At 43.9% G+C, this 18,870-nt stretch overlaps 1 protein-coding gene across 1 annotated transcript in view; it reads left to right on the top strand.

The window, feature by feature from the left end:
- LOC138380439 (pecanex-like protein 2) overlaps positions 1–15,906 on the top strand; it is a gene marked incomplete at its 3' end in the record, with an annotated part of 31,026 nt that extends 15,120 nt beyond the window's left edge. Inside the window, exons 4-6 of the mRNA XM_069464972.1 lie at positions 7,447–7,592; positions 15,621–15,774; positions 15,874–15,906. Of these exons, the coding sequence (XP_069321073.1) occupies positions 7,447–7,592; positions 15,621–15,774; positions 15,874–15,906 (333 nt within the window). The remainder of the gene's footprint in view (positions 1–7,446; positions 7,593–15,620; positions 15,775–15,873) is intronic.
- Between the last annotated feature and the right edge of the window lie 2,964 nt (positions 15,907–18,870).

Here is an 18,870-nt window from a genome sequence, read left to right as displayed (position 1 = left end):
AATCAGTCTTTCAAGACTGTTTCCTCCCTTTTATGTATTCAGGCTCACCTCCCTCTTCTCCTTTCCAGGGCCTCTGGGGACAGGGGATGGCATTCCTGAACCGTGGGGGGAAGTGGAGGGGAGAGGGGCACCTCTGGCAATGGAGCAGCCCCTCAGATACGTACACCAGCCTCGTCACCGGCTGTGCTGTGTGGTGCTCCTGCTTGGTTGGCCATGGTGCTGGGCCTGCCACCCGCTGACCAGCAGAGACCTTGCCATTTGCCCCCTGCTCTGAGGACCCTGCATTCTGCAGCCCCCTCCTCTCCACCCATCTCTTTGGGCTCACCAGTCTTTCCTGTACCTTGGAGGGCCTCAGACCCCAACTGCACACTTCATGCGTGGTGCCCTGTTCAAGGTGTGTGAGGCCACACCCTCAGCTCCCCTGTAGTCCTCACAGCAAGCCCTGCACATGGGACCCTGCACAGTGTGCTTTCTCTGAGAACCCTGCACTTTTTTCAGAAATAGACATGGAAAAGCACCCTTCCCCCTCCAGAATGTTAGTGTTGAACCCCCAAGAAAGTTTGGTGAAAACATTGAGATAGTTTGGAAAGATGTGAACACCATTGATTCCATGAATAGCAGAGCCACAGGGAAATTAGGAACTTTGAGTTATCAAAGGTACAAATCCATTGATTTAATATCTCAAAAACATCCTGGTTAGATCAGAAACCCGAAAATAAGTAAATACCGCAAGAATAAATCAGAAACAGTTACCCGGCTCCCTATTTGACATTTAAAATCCTGTAAGTGGAATGATAATGCTAATGAGGCATAAATTCCTCTGTAGTGTTTCATTGTTAGTCACTTAACCAAATTCATTGACTGCTTCAACCTTCTTAACTTTAAGTAAAATTTTTAAAAATTTTATACTTTACTATATATGTGTATAGGGGGGAAATATGAGGACTACGATCCAGTCTCATATTTAGACCCTGAGTAGATATCTACAAAGGTCTTATACTAGAAAAAAATTTTTAGTTGTACTATTTAGTTTTTTAAATTTAGTTGATATCCCTGGGGAATTCAATTAGGTTTCAGCCACAAAATAAAAATAAGTTGGTTTCCTTCTCATTATCCAACAAGTATTTATTGTGGGCTGACGGTGCCTTCAGTCTTGTGCCAGGAGATGGATACGGTGGTGGAAAAACACTGTCCCTGCCTTTAAGAAGTTTAACAGCAAGTCAGCCATTTCAGCTCCATGTGACAGAGACTGTGATAGCAATGGGCTCGGATGCAGTGGGACACAGGGGAAGCCCCAGGCCAGGAAATGGGATCAGAGTAGCTTTCCTCAGCGAGGTGACACTTTGGCTTAAGCATGGAGGATGAGTTGAAGTTAGCCAGATAAAAAGGAGGTAACAGTGTCCAGGCAGAGAAACCTGGCCAAGGGCCTGGAGGTGACACGGAAAGCCGGTGTGGCGTGCCTCGTGTTCCTGGAGCCTGGAGGCACAGGGGTAACAACAGAAGATATTTCTTAGATAGGTCCTGCAGAAATAGGGCTCTGAAGATGACTGTTTAATCACTTCCCTTCCCCCATCCTCCCTCCCTCTCTCCTTGAGTGCAGCCTGTGAGCACCACCCTCTCCCCACCTCATGCAAACTCTTCTAATTCCACCAAAGCACCAGTTCTCCAGGGTGAGTGGCCAGGAGGTGAGCCAAGGCCAGAGAAAAGACTTGTCTGAAATTCTTCCCTGGCACAAAGAAAGTGCGGTGCATGGAATGAAGTAGCCCTGCAAGGGGAGCTCCCAGAAGTTGCTGGTCATCTTCTTTTTATAATATGCAGAAAAGAGGGGGAGTTTCTTTTCTTCATCATCGTTGCAGAGCCAGAGTCCAGGCACAAATGGAAGGGCAAAGGTTGGGGCACGATTGGAATTGGTGGAAATCTGTCCTTTGAACTTGAGATTGGCATTCAGGGGTTTTAAACATTACCAATTGCAACATTGGGTGAATCCATGTTATAAACCTGTACTTCTCTGGGCCTCAGTTTATCCATCATGTGCTTCTAACCCCACAAGGTATGTTCTGTAGACTTATTACCATAACTTTTAAAATCTTTCATTTTCCCTTTGTGTTATATGGGCCAGCACTTGAGTAATCACCTTGAAACATTTTCTTTGTTACACCGCTGGTTGAGAGGTAGCCCAGTCTACCCAAGAGCAGCATTGGATCTGTAGGAATACAGCATTTCTGCTTCCCTCACCTGGATCTGGTCTCAAACTCATTCGGGTCGTCTCACGTTAAGCGTGAGATAGTATTGTGTATGAAAGTACTTTGTAAACTCTAAAGCTCTATGTAAGTCTATGACAGTGGCGTTATTATTGCTGTGGATAGCATGAAAGCCAAGCAGTTCCTTGGCCCTAAACTGATCGAAATTGATGAGAATTGCAGAGGGGCCCAGCGCTAGACCCGGCCAACTGTTATTCTAGGATATAGAAAGGGAGCATTTATTATACATCCCACTTTGCTATTAGAGAATTAATGAGAATTCATAAGAACATTGACATTTACTAACAGGTAAAACAGTTGAAATAATTATTTAGATCCAAAAGATGAGTTTTCAATTATAATACCGTAACATATTTATTTTTCATCATATATATTCTTTTATTTGAAAGTATAGTAAGGCTTTAAAAAGAAAAACCAACATTTTCATACTTTTCGTTTATCATATTCAGAAGTTCATTTAAATACAGATGCTTGACTTATGATGGGGCTGGGCTGTCCCCCTGTGAAAATATCTTAAGTTGAAAATGTATGTAATATACCTAACCTATCATAGAGTATAGCTTAGCCTAGCCTATCTTAAACATGCTTAGAACACTTAACTGTAGCCCACAGCTGGGCAAAATCATCTAACACAAACCCTATTTTATAATCAAGTATTAATATTACATATCTCATGTAACTTATTGATAGTCTACTGATTGCCTATTACTTTCACACCATTGTAAAGGTGAACAATTGTAAGTTGAACCATTGTAAGTCAGGGACTGTCTGTAATGTGTTTAGAATCTATAAGATTTGTTACGAATTCTGGCAGCTAAATAGAGCCACTAATATAATAATATCATCCTACATTTGCTTTATATGCTTTGTCCTTCAAACTGTTGTTCATATCTAGATACAATTCACATTCCACTTGCATGTTTTGACCACGAGTTATGTGCATGGCATTGTGCTGGATACTCTCCTATTTCCCTTAGTTTTATGGGAAATCTTGGGGGTCAGGCATTATTTCACCTGGGGTTTGATATCTAAGGAGACTTCGGTTGCAGAGGGCCCTGGTACTCGGGGCACTGGAGGGACCCTGACTCAGGGTTCCTTTCCATTTGTCCTTTAGTCACTACTGCGTCCTCCAGTTCTCACATCCTCCTTGGCAGCCTCTGCTGTGATGTCCCCTGAGCCCACTCCTGACACTAAACCGAGTCCTCACCAAGTCCCCCTTCCCATGCTGGGCTTGAGAGCTGTTAGGAGTTGCACGTGGTGCGCCAAAGGACGCTTTTTATACTGTCTGCTCTTCACTCTTCCATCCTGTCTCCCTTCCCCTGCCCTTTCAGGTAAAACCTACACAGACCTTCTGAGAACCTTTAATAATCTGATGATCCCCCCAGAAGGAGGCCTACAATTTAAATCCACCTGAGCCTGTTCTGACTTCCGGGAGGTTCCACAGAGCTGATCACTTGCTCTCTTCCGCAGAATAGGCCTTCGAATCGGTTTTTATTAGCTATGGTTCACCCTCAAAGTCACAAATCTGACTTTAAATTTGTTTTAAGTAACATTGCTTGTAACCCGTTATTCCTCATTCTAATTATTTTTGCCGGTGTCCATTAGCTGGTTTCCTTTTCAGATTCGTGCTTTTAACTTGTTCTTTCACAACTGGACTCAGGTATTGTCTCTTGAGCTCTATTTGTTTTGCTGCAAAGGTGGCTTTCACTTTGCTAATGACCACTGCTGGGTGCCTGGATTCACCTGGGCCCTGTAAGCAGCGTTGCAGAAAGAGCCCAGGCCTGGGCTTCCCGCAAAGCTTTTCCTAACGTAGGACCTTGGGCCAGTGACCTGACTTCTCGGAGCCTCAGTTTCTCAGACTGTAAATGGACAGAATAACACCCACTTGGAAGAGTTACTGTAAGCTTTTAAGGATTACAGATAATACTTGGCAAAATTATGACTTTCATAATTGGTAGCGATTATTAATATCAAAATTCTTATTAGTTATCTGGAACTGTTGAAGCTAGCATTATTTTGAATAGTGGAATTTTTCAGGTATCTAGCGAGTGGGTAGTCTCTGACATTCTTAGATTTTTTTTAATTCCACCAAAAGTATTTCTAAAAGGTACTCCGTGCTTCGCCGCCCTTTTAAACAGGATATACTGATAATAGGCGAAGCTGTTCTTGATAATTCAGATTGATTAAATGAACCTTGGGTATTATGCTGTGAATACATCTGTATGGGGAATGTGAGCAAATGCAATCATCTTGTTTTTTAAAAAGAGCCAAAGCTTACCTTGTACCCTGTCCTCCCGCCTCCCCATTTTCTAATCTCTGTCTCAGAATCGTAGAATTAAACTTGCAGGCCTGACTTACTGGGCAATGTGACACAGGTGTTCTTTGGCAAAGGCTTAATAACTCAGAAGCATAAATAGCTTTTTGGTCAGTTTGTCCGTGCATACAGCACTGGGCTTCCTTGGCATCTAGGGGAAAAAAACGAAATTCTATGAACCTTATTTTCCCATAAAAAGAAATTAAATCATTTCTTCCATTAAATTATGAGTTTTTTTTTTCAAATAAGGATTTTCATTTAAGCAACCAACAGCACAGTACGCCAAAATCTTTAATAAGTTTTACAAAAGCTGCAAACATAGTCTTCACGTGATTTCATTTTATACTGACCTTTTCTAACAGGTAAGGTCCAGGGGTGGGGACCCTGCGGCCTCGGGGCCACACGCGGCCTCCTGGATCCTTGAGTGGGGCCTTTTGACTGAATCCGAATTTTACAGAACACACCCTTTTAATCAAGGGATTTGTTCTGTGAAGTTTGGATTTGGTTGAGGGGCTGTGCCTGGGGATCCAGAGGGCCACATGTGGCCTTGGGGCTGCAGCTTCCCACTTAGGATATAACATGGAACCTCGATTTAAGGAGGTGTTTTTCTTGCTATTGGAAAGAGGCCATCACCTCGGCTGTTGCTTACTCTGGCCCCATTTACGCATCATACGCGGATTCCCACAGCACAAAGACAGTCAACCATGGGCACCTGTGCGCCTCTATTACACCCTTTGTCCATGGGACATCAAGGGGAAGGACCCACTTTGGGGGGAAGTTTACTATCAACCACAAGTTCATCATCATTCAAACAAGAAACTATTCTTGCTGACATGACAGCAGACAGCTTCCGCGAAGCTCTCTTATGTTGGAATAGAATTCCAGGCACGAGTGGCACTTACAATCTCAACTTTCCCATAATCATTCAGTCCAGCTCCTCCTGTGTGTTGCCTTCATGATGGATCAGCTTTCCCTCCAGATGCCTTTTGCATTAATATTTGATGTCTGGAATAACCCCAGCCCGTGAGCTGAGTCAGCCTCCGGAAATGGAGCGATGGTAAAGTCTGCTTTCTCGGAGGGCTGTGCAGTGGTGTCTAATGAGGCAGCTGCACTGCCCTCTCGCATGCCAGGCACTTTGTAGTCTGCCCATGTGCACCCCTGTGCTTTATAAGCCAAAGAGCAATGTGGGAGGCGTTTAAAAGCCAGTGCTGCCTCCGCAGCTGCTCTTCCATCCCATCCCCATCCCTTTTCTGGGTCTTTGCATTCTTTGTAATCTCCTCTGCCTTATCTTTGTTAACCTAGGGGAAATTAGAGCCTTAACCCCATTTTGGAAAAAGCAAACAAATAAACATATAGTTTAGAATAATCCAGCAATTCTACTTCTGGGTACCTATGCAAAAGAATTGAAAGCCAGATCTCGAAGAGATATGTGCACACCCATGCTCATAGCAGCACTGTTCGCAATAGCTGAAGAGTAGAAGCAACCAGAGTATCCACTGATAGAGGAGTAGATAAACAAATGTGATAAATACATATCATGCAATACCGTTCAGCTTTAAAAAGGAAGGAAATTATGACACATGCCACAACATGGATGACCTTTGAGGACATTGTGCTAAGTGAAATAAGCCAGTCACGAAAGGGTAAATACCATATGATTCCACTTACATAAAGTACCCAGAGTAGTCGGATTCATAGAGACAGAATGATGGTTGGCTGCCAGGGGCCGAAGGGAGAGGAAGTGGGGAGTTAGTTGTTCAACAGGTACAGAGTTTCGGGTTTTGGGGATGAGAAAGTTCTAGAGATCTGTTGCACAACAATGTGAATATATAGTTAACACTGCTGAATGTTACATTTAAAAATGGATAAGATGGTAATTTTTATGTTATTTTGTTTTTTACCACAATTAAAAGTATGTACAGATTAGAAATAGAAGCTCTGCAGGGAGCTGGGGCATTTAGAGAAGGCTGAGGGATAGTAGTGAGCAGTGAGTGACAAGCAGGGGCCAAATGGTGCAGGAGATGAATGAGAGCTTTGATTGTAACAGCCTCTGTGCACGGAGGACAAGAGACAAAGTGCTTAATGCAAGGTGAGATGTCTAATAGGAAGCACCTCACTTAAGGCTGGACCTGACTGTTAGGATTAACCAAACGCATTCAGTCTTCACCACCTTGGCTAAGGGGACTGCATGGAAAACTGCCCGTTCCTCACCTTGCACCAGGTCCCTCACCTTGCACCAGGTCCCTCACTAAGTATTTGATATATAAAGCAATGTATATTAACATTTTTTTCAAAACTGAATTTTTTCCCACTGGATTAGAGCTAGCCAGAGTTGAATTTGGGGTTAAAACTCTAAACGTCTGCATCCGAATTTCCCTACATGTTTCAATTTTATTCGTTTAGATTTTTTTTCAAAAACCATTTTAGTTTTCTTAATGGCAGGCTTCACCGATGACCTAGATATCGCCAGTGAAAATCTTTTTACTCTTAGTAAAATTTGAATACTTTTCTCAACATTACATTAAGTAACACAGTTTTCAGAAATGAAGTCATTTCAGATCTTTCGTTGAATTCTTACCTTTCATAAGCACGATTTTTATGGCAGTTTCTTGGCCTTAATGAATAGTAGAGCTTTCCAGTGACGAGTAGCACAATCTTAATGGTGTGCTGTAATGGAATTGAAGTGTGTTGGTAAGAAAGACCCTTTTTGTTATCATTATCCTTTTCTTAGAGTATTCGTTTTAAATGAAATATGTTTAAATTTCAGAATTTGAACATCTGCTCTTATATTTTTAAATTATGATGTGTATTTGTGGCAATGGCATGACAATATGAAACCCTTTCTCTGTTGTTTCTTTCGGCATCTAAAAGCATGTGAGTCAGGATCTGGAAGACTCGTCATGTTCTTCAACACAAGGAAAATTTAACCGAGAGCAGTTTTACAAATTTATCATTTTCCCTGGCAAGTGGATCAAAGTCTGGTACGATCGACTTACCTTGTTGGCGTTACTGGATCGGTAAGCGACTGAGCATGCAAATGTACCATTGAAAGACACAACAATTGCATGCTTCTAAAAAGAAAACTGCCACTTGCTTAGGTTCCCTAGAATGGTTTCAAGCTGTGCACCTCCTTGCTGCCAACCCACAGTCAAAGCCAGTAAGATCCTGAAAACTTAAACAGGTGTAATTTAGTAGTTGCAATGGGAGATATGAGAATTGGATAACATAGTTCATATTTAAGGTTAGCTTTGGGGACAGTATTATGCTTTGGTCTACTCATATCTTGCCCCATTTTTGTGGGAAAGCTTGAGGCTCCGTCTTTGACACAGGGCCTGGCTTGACTGGGTGTGGACGTGGGGAGAGGAAGGGGATGAAGTCGGTGATTTCTGCCTCTTCCCCAGACAGGTCAGATTCTCATTGCTCACTTCTGTCTGATGTCCACGAACTTAAATATTAATCCTTCCCCCAAACCCTTTTCCTCTCTCCTTTGATTACCATTGCTCCTCAGGATAAACTGCTGTAGGGCTGGAGATGTGGTTACTGGCTGGGAAGGCAGACAAGGGAGGTTAGAATGGGGTAACGCATGGTGGAGATGGGGCCAGGTAAGGGACTAGGGCCCATTTCTGTCCTCTCTACCTCAAGATGTGCCAAGGATGGTACTGTGATCTTCAAGGGCTGAGTAACTCCGACTGGGAGGTTGGTTTAAACATTCAAGATGCTGTTGTTAACGCTGCCTTAGCAACTGCCGAGCTGTGCAGTTGAGTGCCAGCCAGTGTGGACAATGGGGAAACTGGTTGCCTGCCCTGTGGTTGGGCCCCCACTGACTGCTTGTTGCAGTAATATCTTCACTGGTGTGATCACGTAAGAAAAAACTGTAGTCATGCCAAATTATAACAGTAAATTTCAGGACCCACAAGTCAGGGAATGGAGTTATAATGGGCTTTCCTAACACTATGTCACCCAAGGGACACACACTTAAGAGAAACATTTAATACTTAACTAATAATCCAAGACAAAACATTCTGCTAAATGAGGCATTTTCTTGAAATATTAATTATTTTCTGTTACGAAGGAATTATTGAAAGTTGGACTAGCTTGTGTTAACCCTCATATTAAAAACAAATACTTCTATGGATGCCTATGTTTGTTGTTTTGAAATGTACTTGGTGACAAAAAATTAACTCAGAATCCAGTGGAGGTCTAACAAAGGATGAGGAAGATGACTGTGGTTTTTAAAAGTTCATGGTTTTATGGCTTTCATCCCTTTCTTGCAAACGACAATGAGTTTTTAGATTTTATGCTTAGTAATGACCTAGAAATAGCACTACGCCCTCATCCATAGATACTTTACTTGGTGTGGGAGCCCCTGGGCTCTGGAGGTGGCCCTTGGGAATCAAATCCAGTCCCCACTACTTATTAGTGCTGTGATCTTAGGATGGCTGCGAAACCTTTCAGTGCCTCGCTTTCCTACCTGTGAGACAGGGAAAACCTATACCATGAGGAGGTTATGAGGATGAAATCACCTTAGCCCACTGAAAGAGTTCTTTAAATATCAGTTGCTATTATCATCGTTATTTTTTTTTTTTTTTTTTTGAGACAGAGTCTCGCTTTGTTGCCCGGGCTAGAGTGAGTGCCGTGGCGTCAGCCTCGCTCACAGCAACCTCAGACTCCTGGGCTTAAGCAATCCTCCTGCCTCAGCCTCCCAGGTAGCTGGGACTACAGGCATGCGCCACCATGCCCGGCAAAAAAAAACACCTAAAAAACAGGCCCGCTAATTCCTAACCTAGGCCAGATAATTTCTTTCTATTTTTAGTAGAGACGGGGTCTCCTTATTAGCCTCACAACACCATCTCGAACTCCTGACCTTGAGCGATCCACCTCCGCCCTATGTCAATAAATTTATCTCCTTATCCCTCCCGCCCCGGCCTATTATCATCATTATTATTACCAGGAATGTGGTCCAGAACTCAGAAAGAAGAAAAATGAATAAAAAAATTTCAGGTAGCCGAAATAGATGTTGTCAAATCCAGACACTAAAATTTAGACCCTTAGCCTACATGAAGTCATCTGTGAGCAGGATGGGTGATCCAGCTTTATAGTTCGGAGTCAATTAAGAGGAGGAAAGAGACTGCATGAACCCACAGCTCACAGCAAGGAAGGAGGAAGAAACCCAAAACACTGACCTAGAAAACCTGAGCAGTTTGGGAACATTGCAAGGAGAGTGTAAGCCCCAAACAGGGCAGGGAGTGCTATAAAAATGCAGATTCCCAGGCGTAAGACGTCTCCACTTCAATGCAGCTTTTGTGGACCGCAGTGTTTTCAAAAGATTTGTTTCAAAAAAAAAACCCCAGAAATTTCCACAATAAATTTTATACTTTTTTATTTTGATAGCTAAATTTTTATTTCCAAAGGCATAAATGTATTGCCTTCGAGATTCAGTGGGGGGGGCATTACATGCAAAGTGGATGAAAGAAACTTGAATCGCTAAAATTTAAAGTGTAGAAAGACAAAGTATGCATAATAAAAAACAAACTGTAAGAGCTGGCAGGAAGTGAAGAATCAGTGGGTATCAAGCACTGAAACCCACTGAGCTAACCCACTGCTATAAACTTCCAACTGGTAAAGTTCTGGATCGCTAACCTTGTTCAAAAACCAGGCAGATTCTTCCCTGAAAATCTTGCCTTAGTCTCTGAGCAGTAGCTTCATGGTTGCTATAATTGTAGCCTGTTCTAACACACTTGTAGTTCTCCATCCATTCTATTCAGATATTTTTGAACTTGTCCTAATCTCCTTGCTTATTTTCTCTTATTATAAGAGCAGGAGCTAGCTACGAGCCAGGTAGAGAGGAAATCATCCGTGCTTCTCCAGCTGAACTCACTGCCATCACTGCTACTGTGAGAATGTGCTCTTACATCTCCCATCCTTAAAAATCCTTTCTTGACCCGACTTTCTCACCAGCTACCGTCCCATCTCTCTGCTCCCCTTTGCGGCAAAACTCCTCGAAGGGTTGCCTGTGCGTGTGTCCAGTTCCTCTTCTCCTTTTGGAATCCTGTTCCATTCCGGTTCCTCCAAGCCCAATGCTCCTTTGAACCTGACCTTGTCAAGGTCACCATTGACCTGTCTTTCAGTTCTTATGTTACTAGACCCATTTGCAGTATTTGACAGTCGATTTCTCCTCTTTCCTGGTAGATGTTCTTCTTTTGGCTTCTTCTCAAGCCCTTTCTTGGTTTTCCTTCTGCCTTGCTGGCCGCTCCTTATAGGAAGGAAAGTTTTACAGGTTCCTCTGCCTCTCGACCCCTTCATGTTAGAGTCCCCAGCAGCTGCATGGCTCTTGGTCTGTTTTCTTTCTCTATCTGCTCTCTTTTCTTTGGTCATTATATTCAGTCTTGTAACATTAAATATACCAGTGACTCTCAGATTTATATCTCCAACTTGGACCCATCTCCTGTATTCTGGACTTGTATATCCAGCTACCAAATTGATGTCTCACGATCATAGTCCAAACTGAGCCCCTCTTCTCGACCACACCGAGGCCTGCTTCACCTGTGGCCTTCCCCATCTCAACTCGTGACAAGCCATCCTTGCAGTTCCTCTGGTCAGACGTCTTGCAGTCATCCCTGAGTCTTCTTTCCTTTCACACCTGAATTCAGTCTCTCACAGGAAGCTGTGGTCACTGTTCCTTCCAAATGGATCCACTGCGCCTTTCCAGCTTTAATGCGACCACCTGGTCTGAGCCATTTCATCTCTCACCTGGTTCCTGCACTGGCATCTTCCCACTTCTACGTGTTCCCCCCTGCACTGCTCCTAACACAAGACAGTGAGGCTTTTCAATGTCCTTGCTCTGCTGACCACCCTGCAGCGGCTCCCATTTCACGCAGAATGAAAACTCAAGTGCTCACAGTGCCCACAAGTCCCCCACGCTGTAGCCACTCCTGTGCTCTCTGACCTCATCTCCCACCATCACCCCGCTGGCCTTCCTGTTGTTTTCCAGCCGTGCCAGGCACCCTGCAGCCCAAGACCTTTACACTGGCAGTTCCCTCTGCCTGGAACCTTCTTCCCCCAATATCCACATGGCCAACCCCCTCGCCTTTCCTTGCATCTTGCTCTAGTCTTTCTTCTGTTGCACTTATTGCCTTTGCATACTATATAATATACTTGATTTTTTGGGTCCATATTTACTTTACGGCACCACCTACTAGAAAGGAAGCTCCATCGCTTTTGTTCACTGATGTATCCCAGCAGCTAGAGCAGGGCTGACCACTGTTGTTGCATGAACCAATGAACTAACTTCCCTTTGAAAATCAGCTCCTCTTCCCAATTTCTGCCATTGATTCCACCATGATCTTTTTTCAACCAGATTGAAATCTTGGAGAGATCTTTATTCTTCCAATCAGTGCATCACTGTACATAATCCATTTGGGGTCTGTATGGATGAATTATTTCGTAGAGTCAGGGGTCCTTGCCTAGTCCACAGCCATGTCGATTTCCCGGGCTCTGGTCACCTCTCCAGGGAGTGTTGTTTATCTTTGCCCTGGTCTCTTTCCCCTCCGGTGTAGCATGTAAACCTCTTCCAAAAGTACAGCCTTAGTCACCTCACCCCCTGCCCAGTGAGTAAACTTTTTAGCTCAGTATTTAAATGTAGCTTAAATGAGAGACCACGGGAGGGGCGTGGTGGAGACCTGAGGGGAGAGTAATGGAGTCCTTCCTGGTGGAGGAGAATCTGGGAGAAAAATACTTTTTTAGGAACTTCATTCCTTCCCTCCAAATAGAAAAAAGTTTTGTTTTTCTTCCTTTAAAATTTGTTTCATTTTATTTCCAGGGCTCTTAGATGTTTTTAAGTGTACATCAAGATGTTACGAGCACACTGAAGAACACGTAGTGGATTTTATTGTATGAACTGGCACTAACCAAATATATTTAGCTCTATTAAAAGTGCATAGTGGAAAATAAATGACACACAAATTTCCCTTTTTGCCAAATCTATTTTAGTTCCCCCAAATAGTTTTTTAAAAAAATTTAACTTGAGCATCATGATCTCCGCATACTTGACCTTTCTGTACATTCCTGTGTTACCTTGCTTGTATTATTCTGTAGTATGTCAGCTGCAGTCCAGACAAACTAACCATCATTTCCTTCCCCTGGCTCTTGCCCCCCTTTCTATGGGAGGCCCAGGGCCGCGCTTCTTGGCAGGCGAAGCTCCAAACTTATTTTACTGCAGTCATTTATTTTTCCAGTTCTTTGAATCTCTTAAATCTATATCTATATCTTTCAGTCAATCATCTATCTGTCTGTAATTATATATAAAAAGTCCCTACCAAATGATTCTTGCACTTAATTGTGTTTCCTTGAGTTTTATCCTTAGTTGTTTCTCCCCTGTTTTCTTTAGCTGTTGGACATCAGGTGTCGGCATTAGATTTGGGTTCGTTTTCACTCATTTATTCCTTCGTTAAAAATGTTCCACAGACTGGAAGAAAACATTTATGAAAGACATATCCGTCAAAGGACCGTTATCCAAAACATACAAAGAATGTTTAAAACTCAGCAGTAAGAAAATGAACAACTTGAAAATGGGCTTAAGGTCTGAACAGATACCTCACCAAAGAAGATACACAAATAAGCATCTGAAAAGATGTTCCACCTCATATGTCATTAGAGAATTGCAAACAACGAAATACCACTACACACACCTATTAGGGTGGCAAAAACCTGAAACACTGAGAACACCAAGGATGCAAAGCTGTAGGCTCTCTCAGTCATCATTGGCAGGAATGCGGAATGGTACTGCCACTTTGGAAGATAGTTCTGCAGTTTCTTACCAAACTAAACATGTTCTTATCACACGACCTAACAATCTCACTCCTTGATATTTACCCAGATGAGCTGAAAGTTTATGCCCATGCAAAAACCTGCACATGAATGTTTATAACAGCTTTATTCATAGTTGCTGAAACTTGGAAGCAACCCGGATGCCCTTCAATAGGTATACGGAAAAGTAAACTATGATACATCCACCCACTGTAATATTATAAGGGATAAAAAGAAATGAGGCATCGAACCACAAAAAGACATGGAAGAACCTTGAATGCTTCGTACTAAGTGAAAGAAGCTAATCTGAAAAGGCTACTTACTATAAAGATTCCAACTCTATGACTTTCTGGAAAAGGCGAAACCATGGAGACAATAAAAGACCAGTGGTTTCCAGGGGTTAGAATGGGCGAGGCACAAATAGGTGGAGCACAGATGATTTTTAGGGCAGGGAATCTTCTCTGTATGGTATTATAATGATGGATACATTTGTCCTAAACCCATGGAACGCACAACGCCAAGAGCAAACCCTAATGTAAACCGTGGACTTTGGGTGACAATGGCGTGTCAGTGCAGGTTCATCAGTTGTGCTGGTCGTGGTGCAGCCTGTGCGTGTGCGTCCATGGGAGGAGGGTATGTGGGAACTCTGTGCTTTCCCCTCGGTTTTGCCTTGAATCTCAAATGTCTCTAAAAAAATAGTCTATTCATTTTTTAAAAATGTTCACGATTGCTTTCATGCCAGACATGAAGTAGCCACTTATCCCTGTCTTAAAAACGATCACGGTTTAGTGAGGGCAACCAACATGTATAGGAGCAAAAATTGGTGAGGTAAGAAGTATGCTCAGAATTCCTGTGAATGACTCATCTGAACCCTGGGCCTCTGTTTCCTGACCTCGTGGTCCACGTCATCCTCCCTTGCTCCATTGTTTAATTTACACTGTTTTAGAGACAGTGTCTCGCTCTGTCACCCAGGCTGGAATGCAGTGAGCTCATGATAACTCACTGCAACTTCAAACTCCTGGGCTCAAATGATCCTCCCACCTCAGCCTCATAAGTAGCTGGGACTGTGGGTGCATGCCCCCATTCTCAGCTAATTTTTCTTTCTATTGTTTTGTAGAGATGGGGTCTTGCTATATTTCCCAGGCTGGTCTTGAACTTGTGGCCTCGAGCAATCGTTCCACCTCAGCCTCCCAAAGTGCTGGGATTACAAGCATGAGCCACAACGCCCGGCCCCTTCCTCCATTTCTGCCACTCCCTCCCATGGCCCCACCTTGCATGTTTTTCCTCCCATAGAAGTCTTCTACCTCTGGAGTCCTAAGCCCGGTCTCTGCTCATTGCTCATATCTCCCTCTACCTCCCTCTACCGGTTCCCCAATCCTCTCTAGCACTGTGACCCACCAGCTCTCTCCCATCTCGCAGCCCTTGCAGCCTGGGAAATATAGCAAGACTCCACCTCTACAAAAAATAGAAAGAAAAATTCGCTGAGAATGGGGGCATGCACCCACAGCCCCAGCTACTTAGGAGGCCGAGGTGGGAGGATCATTTGAGCCCAGGAGTTTGCAGTTGCAGTCAGTTATCATCCTGCATCCTGCTTAGGTTTCAGGATCCAGCGCTGAAGCCCCCTCCTATCAGTACCCTAAAACTCCCTTACCTTGTCCCTTTGTCCCTTGCATGGGGAGTCCCACAAGAAAAAAAATCACCCAGTGAGACAGTGTGGCCACGGCACACCCCATAGCAGGCCCTCTGCACCTTCGGGAGGTTGCAACTCCCTCTCAGCTCTCTGGCCGGAGCTCTCTGAGCTTCCGAAACTGGGTAGCAAACCCTGGCTCCAAAGACTGTGTCTGGGAGCAATTTCCTGCCTTCACCAGGTGTTCATGCGACCCCCGCCCCATTGAAAGGAGCCAGCGAAGCTCTTTATATGAAACACATTTCGTGGTTGTGGATGGAATCGTTAACGGCCTCTCGCCAGTAAACCTCATTTAGTGGCTAAGGAGATCCACGGGGCCGATACTTCATTTGCTTCAATGATAGAAATCTGGGGCCAAAACCTGGATTCTTGTTTATAAAGCACAGGAATGAGGAAAGAAAGAAACCTTGAAATCTTGCAGCCAATATAGAGGGTTGCTTAAGGTAACTACTGTGCTGTCACGGTCTGTCATTTTAGAAGCACGCAGGTATTCTCTGTTTAAAAGCGGACAAACTTACCTTTCCTTTCCTTTGTCTTTGTGTACTTTGCACAGGACTGAAGATGTCAAGGAGAATGTGCTGGCGGTTTTACTCATTGTCCTGGTCTCCCTCCTCGGATTTCTGACGCTGAGCCGAGGCTTTTGCAAAGACATGTGGGTGCTCCTCTTCTGCCTGGTCATGGCCAGCTGCCAGTATTCCCTGTTAAAGGCAAGGTCTCATCTAATTCTTACCAGTAACATGTGTTCTCACTAACGTAGCCTTGAGAGCATGAGATGATGACACAGACACTTCTGATTTGTGTTTTAGAGCGTTCAGCCCGACCCCGCCTCACCAATACACGTAAGTTTCCAAATGCAGGCAAGTGGCTTGTCTTGTCTGCCTGTGTTAAAGACAGGGAAAAGGCCAAAATCTTTTCAAAAGGCGAAATCTGTATCCCTATCTATATATTGAATATAAAAAGTAGAAATGTTAAATGGACATAGGAGTGCATGGTGGCCGAGCTCCAGTTGGCTCTGAGAGCATGATGTGGGTGTACTGGGGGAGGGTCGGGGTGGGGGTCGGAGAGTGTGTGGAGGGGGTTTTCTCTTACACCACATCCATGCCAGGAAACAGCGAGCAGCCTGGTGGGGAAGAATGCAGATTCTGCAATCAGACTGCCTGCCTTTGTTTCCAGATTCTTCCACTTGAGTTTCTGACACTGAGCAAAATACTGGTCCTCTCCATGCCTCAGTTTCCGTATGTGTAAATGAGGCTAATGAAAACACTTATGGGAATTTAATTCACGTAATGTGTGTACAACAGTGCCTGGCACATAGAGATGGCTCAATAAATGTTAGCTATTATTATTAGTAATATCAGTTATGTGGGCAATGAATCATTATTTTTTAAATTTATCATATATATTTATGGGATATAAGGTGATGTTCTGGTGTGTGTATACATTGTGGAATGATTAAATCAAACTAACATATCTATTACCTCACATGTCATTTTTTTTTTTTTCTGGTGAGAACATTTGAAGTCTCTCTTAGCAATTTTCAAGTATATAGTACGGTGTTATTAAGTATAGTCACCATGCTATACAGTAGGTGTCTGGAACGCATTCCTCCTGTCTGAGTGAAACTTTGTACCCTTTGACCAAGCTGTCCTCATTCCCCACCCCACCTACTGCAGCCCCTGGGAACCACTATTCTAATCTCTGCTTCTGTGAGTTTGACTTTCTTAGATTTCACATGTAAGTGAGGTCCTGCAATAATTTTCTTTCTGTGCCTGGCTTATTTCATTTAACCTAATGTCCTCGAGGTTCATCAGTGTTGTTGCAAAGGACAGGATCACCTTCTTTTTAAAGGCTGAGGAATATTCCGTTGTATGTATGTACCACATTTGCTTTATCCATTCGTCCCTTGGTGGACACTTAGAATGATTCCACATCTTGGCAATTGTGACTAGAGCTGCAATGAACACGGCAGATGTCTCTCTGACATTCTGATTTCATTTCCTTTGTACATATACGCAGAAGTGGGGTTGCTGGGTCCTATGGTAGTTGGATTTTTAATTATTTTGGGAAACCTCCATACTGTTTGCTGTAATGATTGTACCAATTTACATTCCTATCAGCAGTGTACAAGGGTTCCCTTTTCTCCACATTCGCACCAACACTGTTATCTTTTGTCTTTTTGTTAAAAGACTTCTTTTCTTTTTTGAGACAGAGTCTCACTCTATCACCCCGGCTAGTGTGCAGTGGTTCTCTGCACCACAGCTCACTGCAACCTCAAACTCCTGGGCTCAAATGATCCTCCTGCCTCAGCCCCCCCAAGTAGCCGGGACTACAGGAGTGTGCCACCACTCCCAGAGAATTTTTCTATTTCCTCTAGAGATGGGGGCGGGGAGCGGGGGTGAGGGAGGGGGTGTCTCGCTCTGGCTCGGGTTGGTCTCGAACTCCTGGCCTCCAGCAATCCTCCTACGTAGGCCTCCCAAAGTGCTAGGATTATGGGTGTGAGCGACTGCGCCCAGCCCATCAAAGACCTTTTAACAGGTATGAGATGATGTCTCATTGTGGTTTGAAATTTCATTTCCCTGAATCATTGTTCTTTTCACACGAAGCTGATCTCTTCCTAGTCCACATTTTCAAGTGTATCGTTACCTTTCATCCCCATAACTTTGGGCCAATTCGTAACTGCGACTCTGGGCTTACCAATTCTTGAAATATTGGTGCTCTGGCATTTTTCCATCAGCTCTGAAACACAGACACGTGGTTTTGTCTGAGCCTGCTGCCCCCTCCCCTTGTTTGGGGCGGTGTACAGGGTTCTGGGAGACAGGCACAGCCCTGCAGGTACTCTGGCCCGGGTAGACTCCCCAGCTGTCTCAGCAACCTTTCCTGGGTTGTGGCAAGCTCCTACGGGTCCCTGGAAAACTCTTCCAGTGAAAGAAAGGTTGATCGTCCCTCTATTGTGCTTTTAAAAAACTCATATTCAGGATTTAGGACTGATTTTAAATCTCTGATAGCTCCTGTTTCGCTCCCAGTAATTAAGAAAAGCTTATAATTGGACGATCACATGGCACACATTGCTCTCTTGTTAAATTCCTCTGTTCCCCATAATTGGTTTACATGTAATACATCTTCTTTTATCCTGGAGTCTGAATGTCAAGATAAGTAGAAGCAGCATAATGAGGGTATGGAGATGTATTGTTATGATCATCACCAGAAATCTGGGTTAGGCGGTGGGGGCAGAGCTGTGCGGCTTTGAAGCGTTTTATTCAAGCCCACCCTAGATGCCACGGCACCACCCTCTTGCTTCCGGAAACCTTCCTTGCTCGTTCCTACACTTCAGCGTCACTGTTTTTCTGGGTGACTCAGGGGAGGGGTGGCCTATGCTATTAAACGTTCCTTTCCTGCATGTCACTTCAGAAATAATGCAGAACACGCTAGCACAGGCGGATGGCAAGTGTGGCTGCGTGATCCTTGTGGCTTTGTGATGCCCGTTCCCATGGCCCCCGTGCTGCTCTGCTCTAGGCTGGAGTCACATTGTCTAGTTCCTGGAGGAATGGATCAAGCTGCTGTCCCTTTATCTGAGCAAGCCCGTCACAGCGAGACATTACTTTTCTTACCGTCGTAGTAAACATAGACATCTAACCATGTTTATTACAGTAATTAATTTGCTTACACAGATTTCTAAGTAGATTAGTCTCTAATTTGAGTTGGTGTTTCTCCAGTAGTGCTAATGAAGAAACAAAATGTGGTAGCTATAAAATATTTCCTGCTGCAATCTGGCCAAGCCATGTGGGTATTTAGAAGGCAGATTT

The sequence above is a fragment of the Eulemur rufifrons genome, unplaced genomic scaffold, assembly GCF_041146395.1.
Source record: "Eulemur rufifrons isolate Redbay unplaced genomic scaffold, OSU_ERuf_1 scaffold_463, whole genome shotgun sequence".
Classification (NCBI taxonomy): domain Eukaryota; kingdom Metazoa; phylum Chordata; class Mammalia; order Primates; family Lemuridae; genus Eulemur; species Eulemur rufifrons.
Note: the sequence above shows the minus strand (reverse complement) of the source record. Positions and strands in the feature narration are given on the sequence as shown.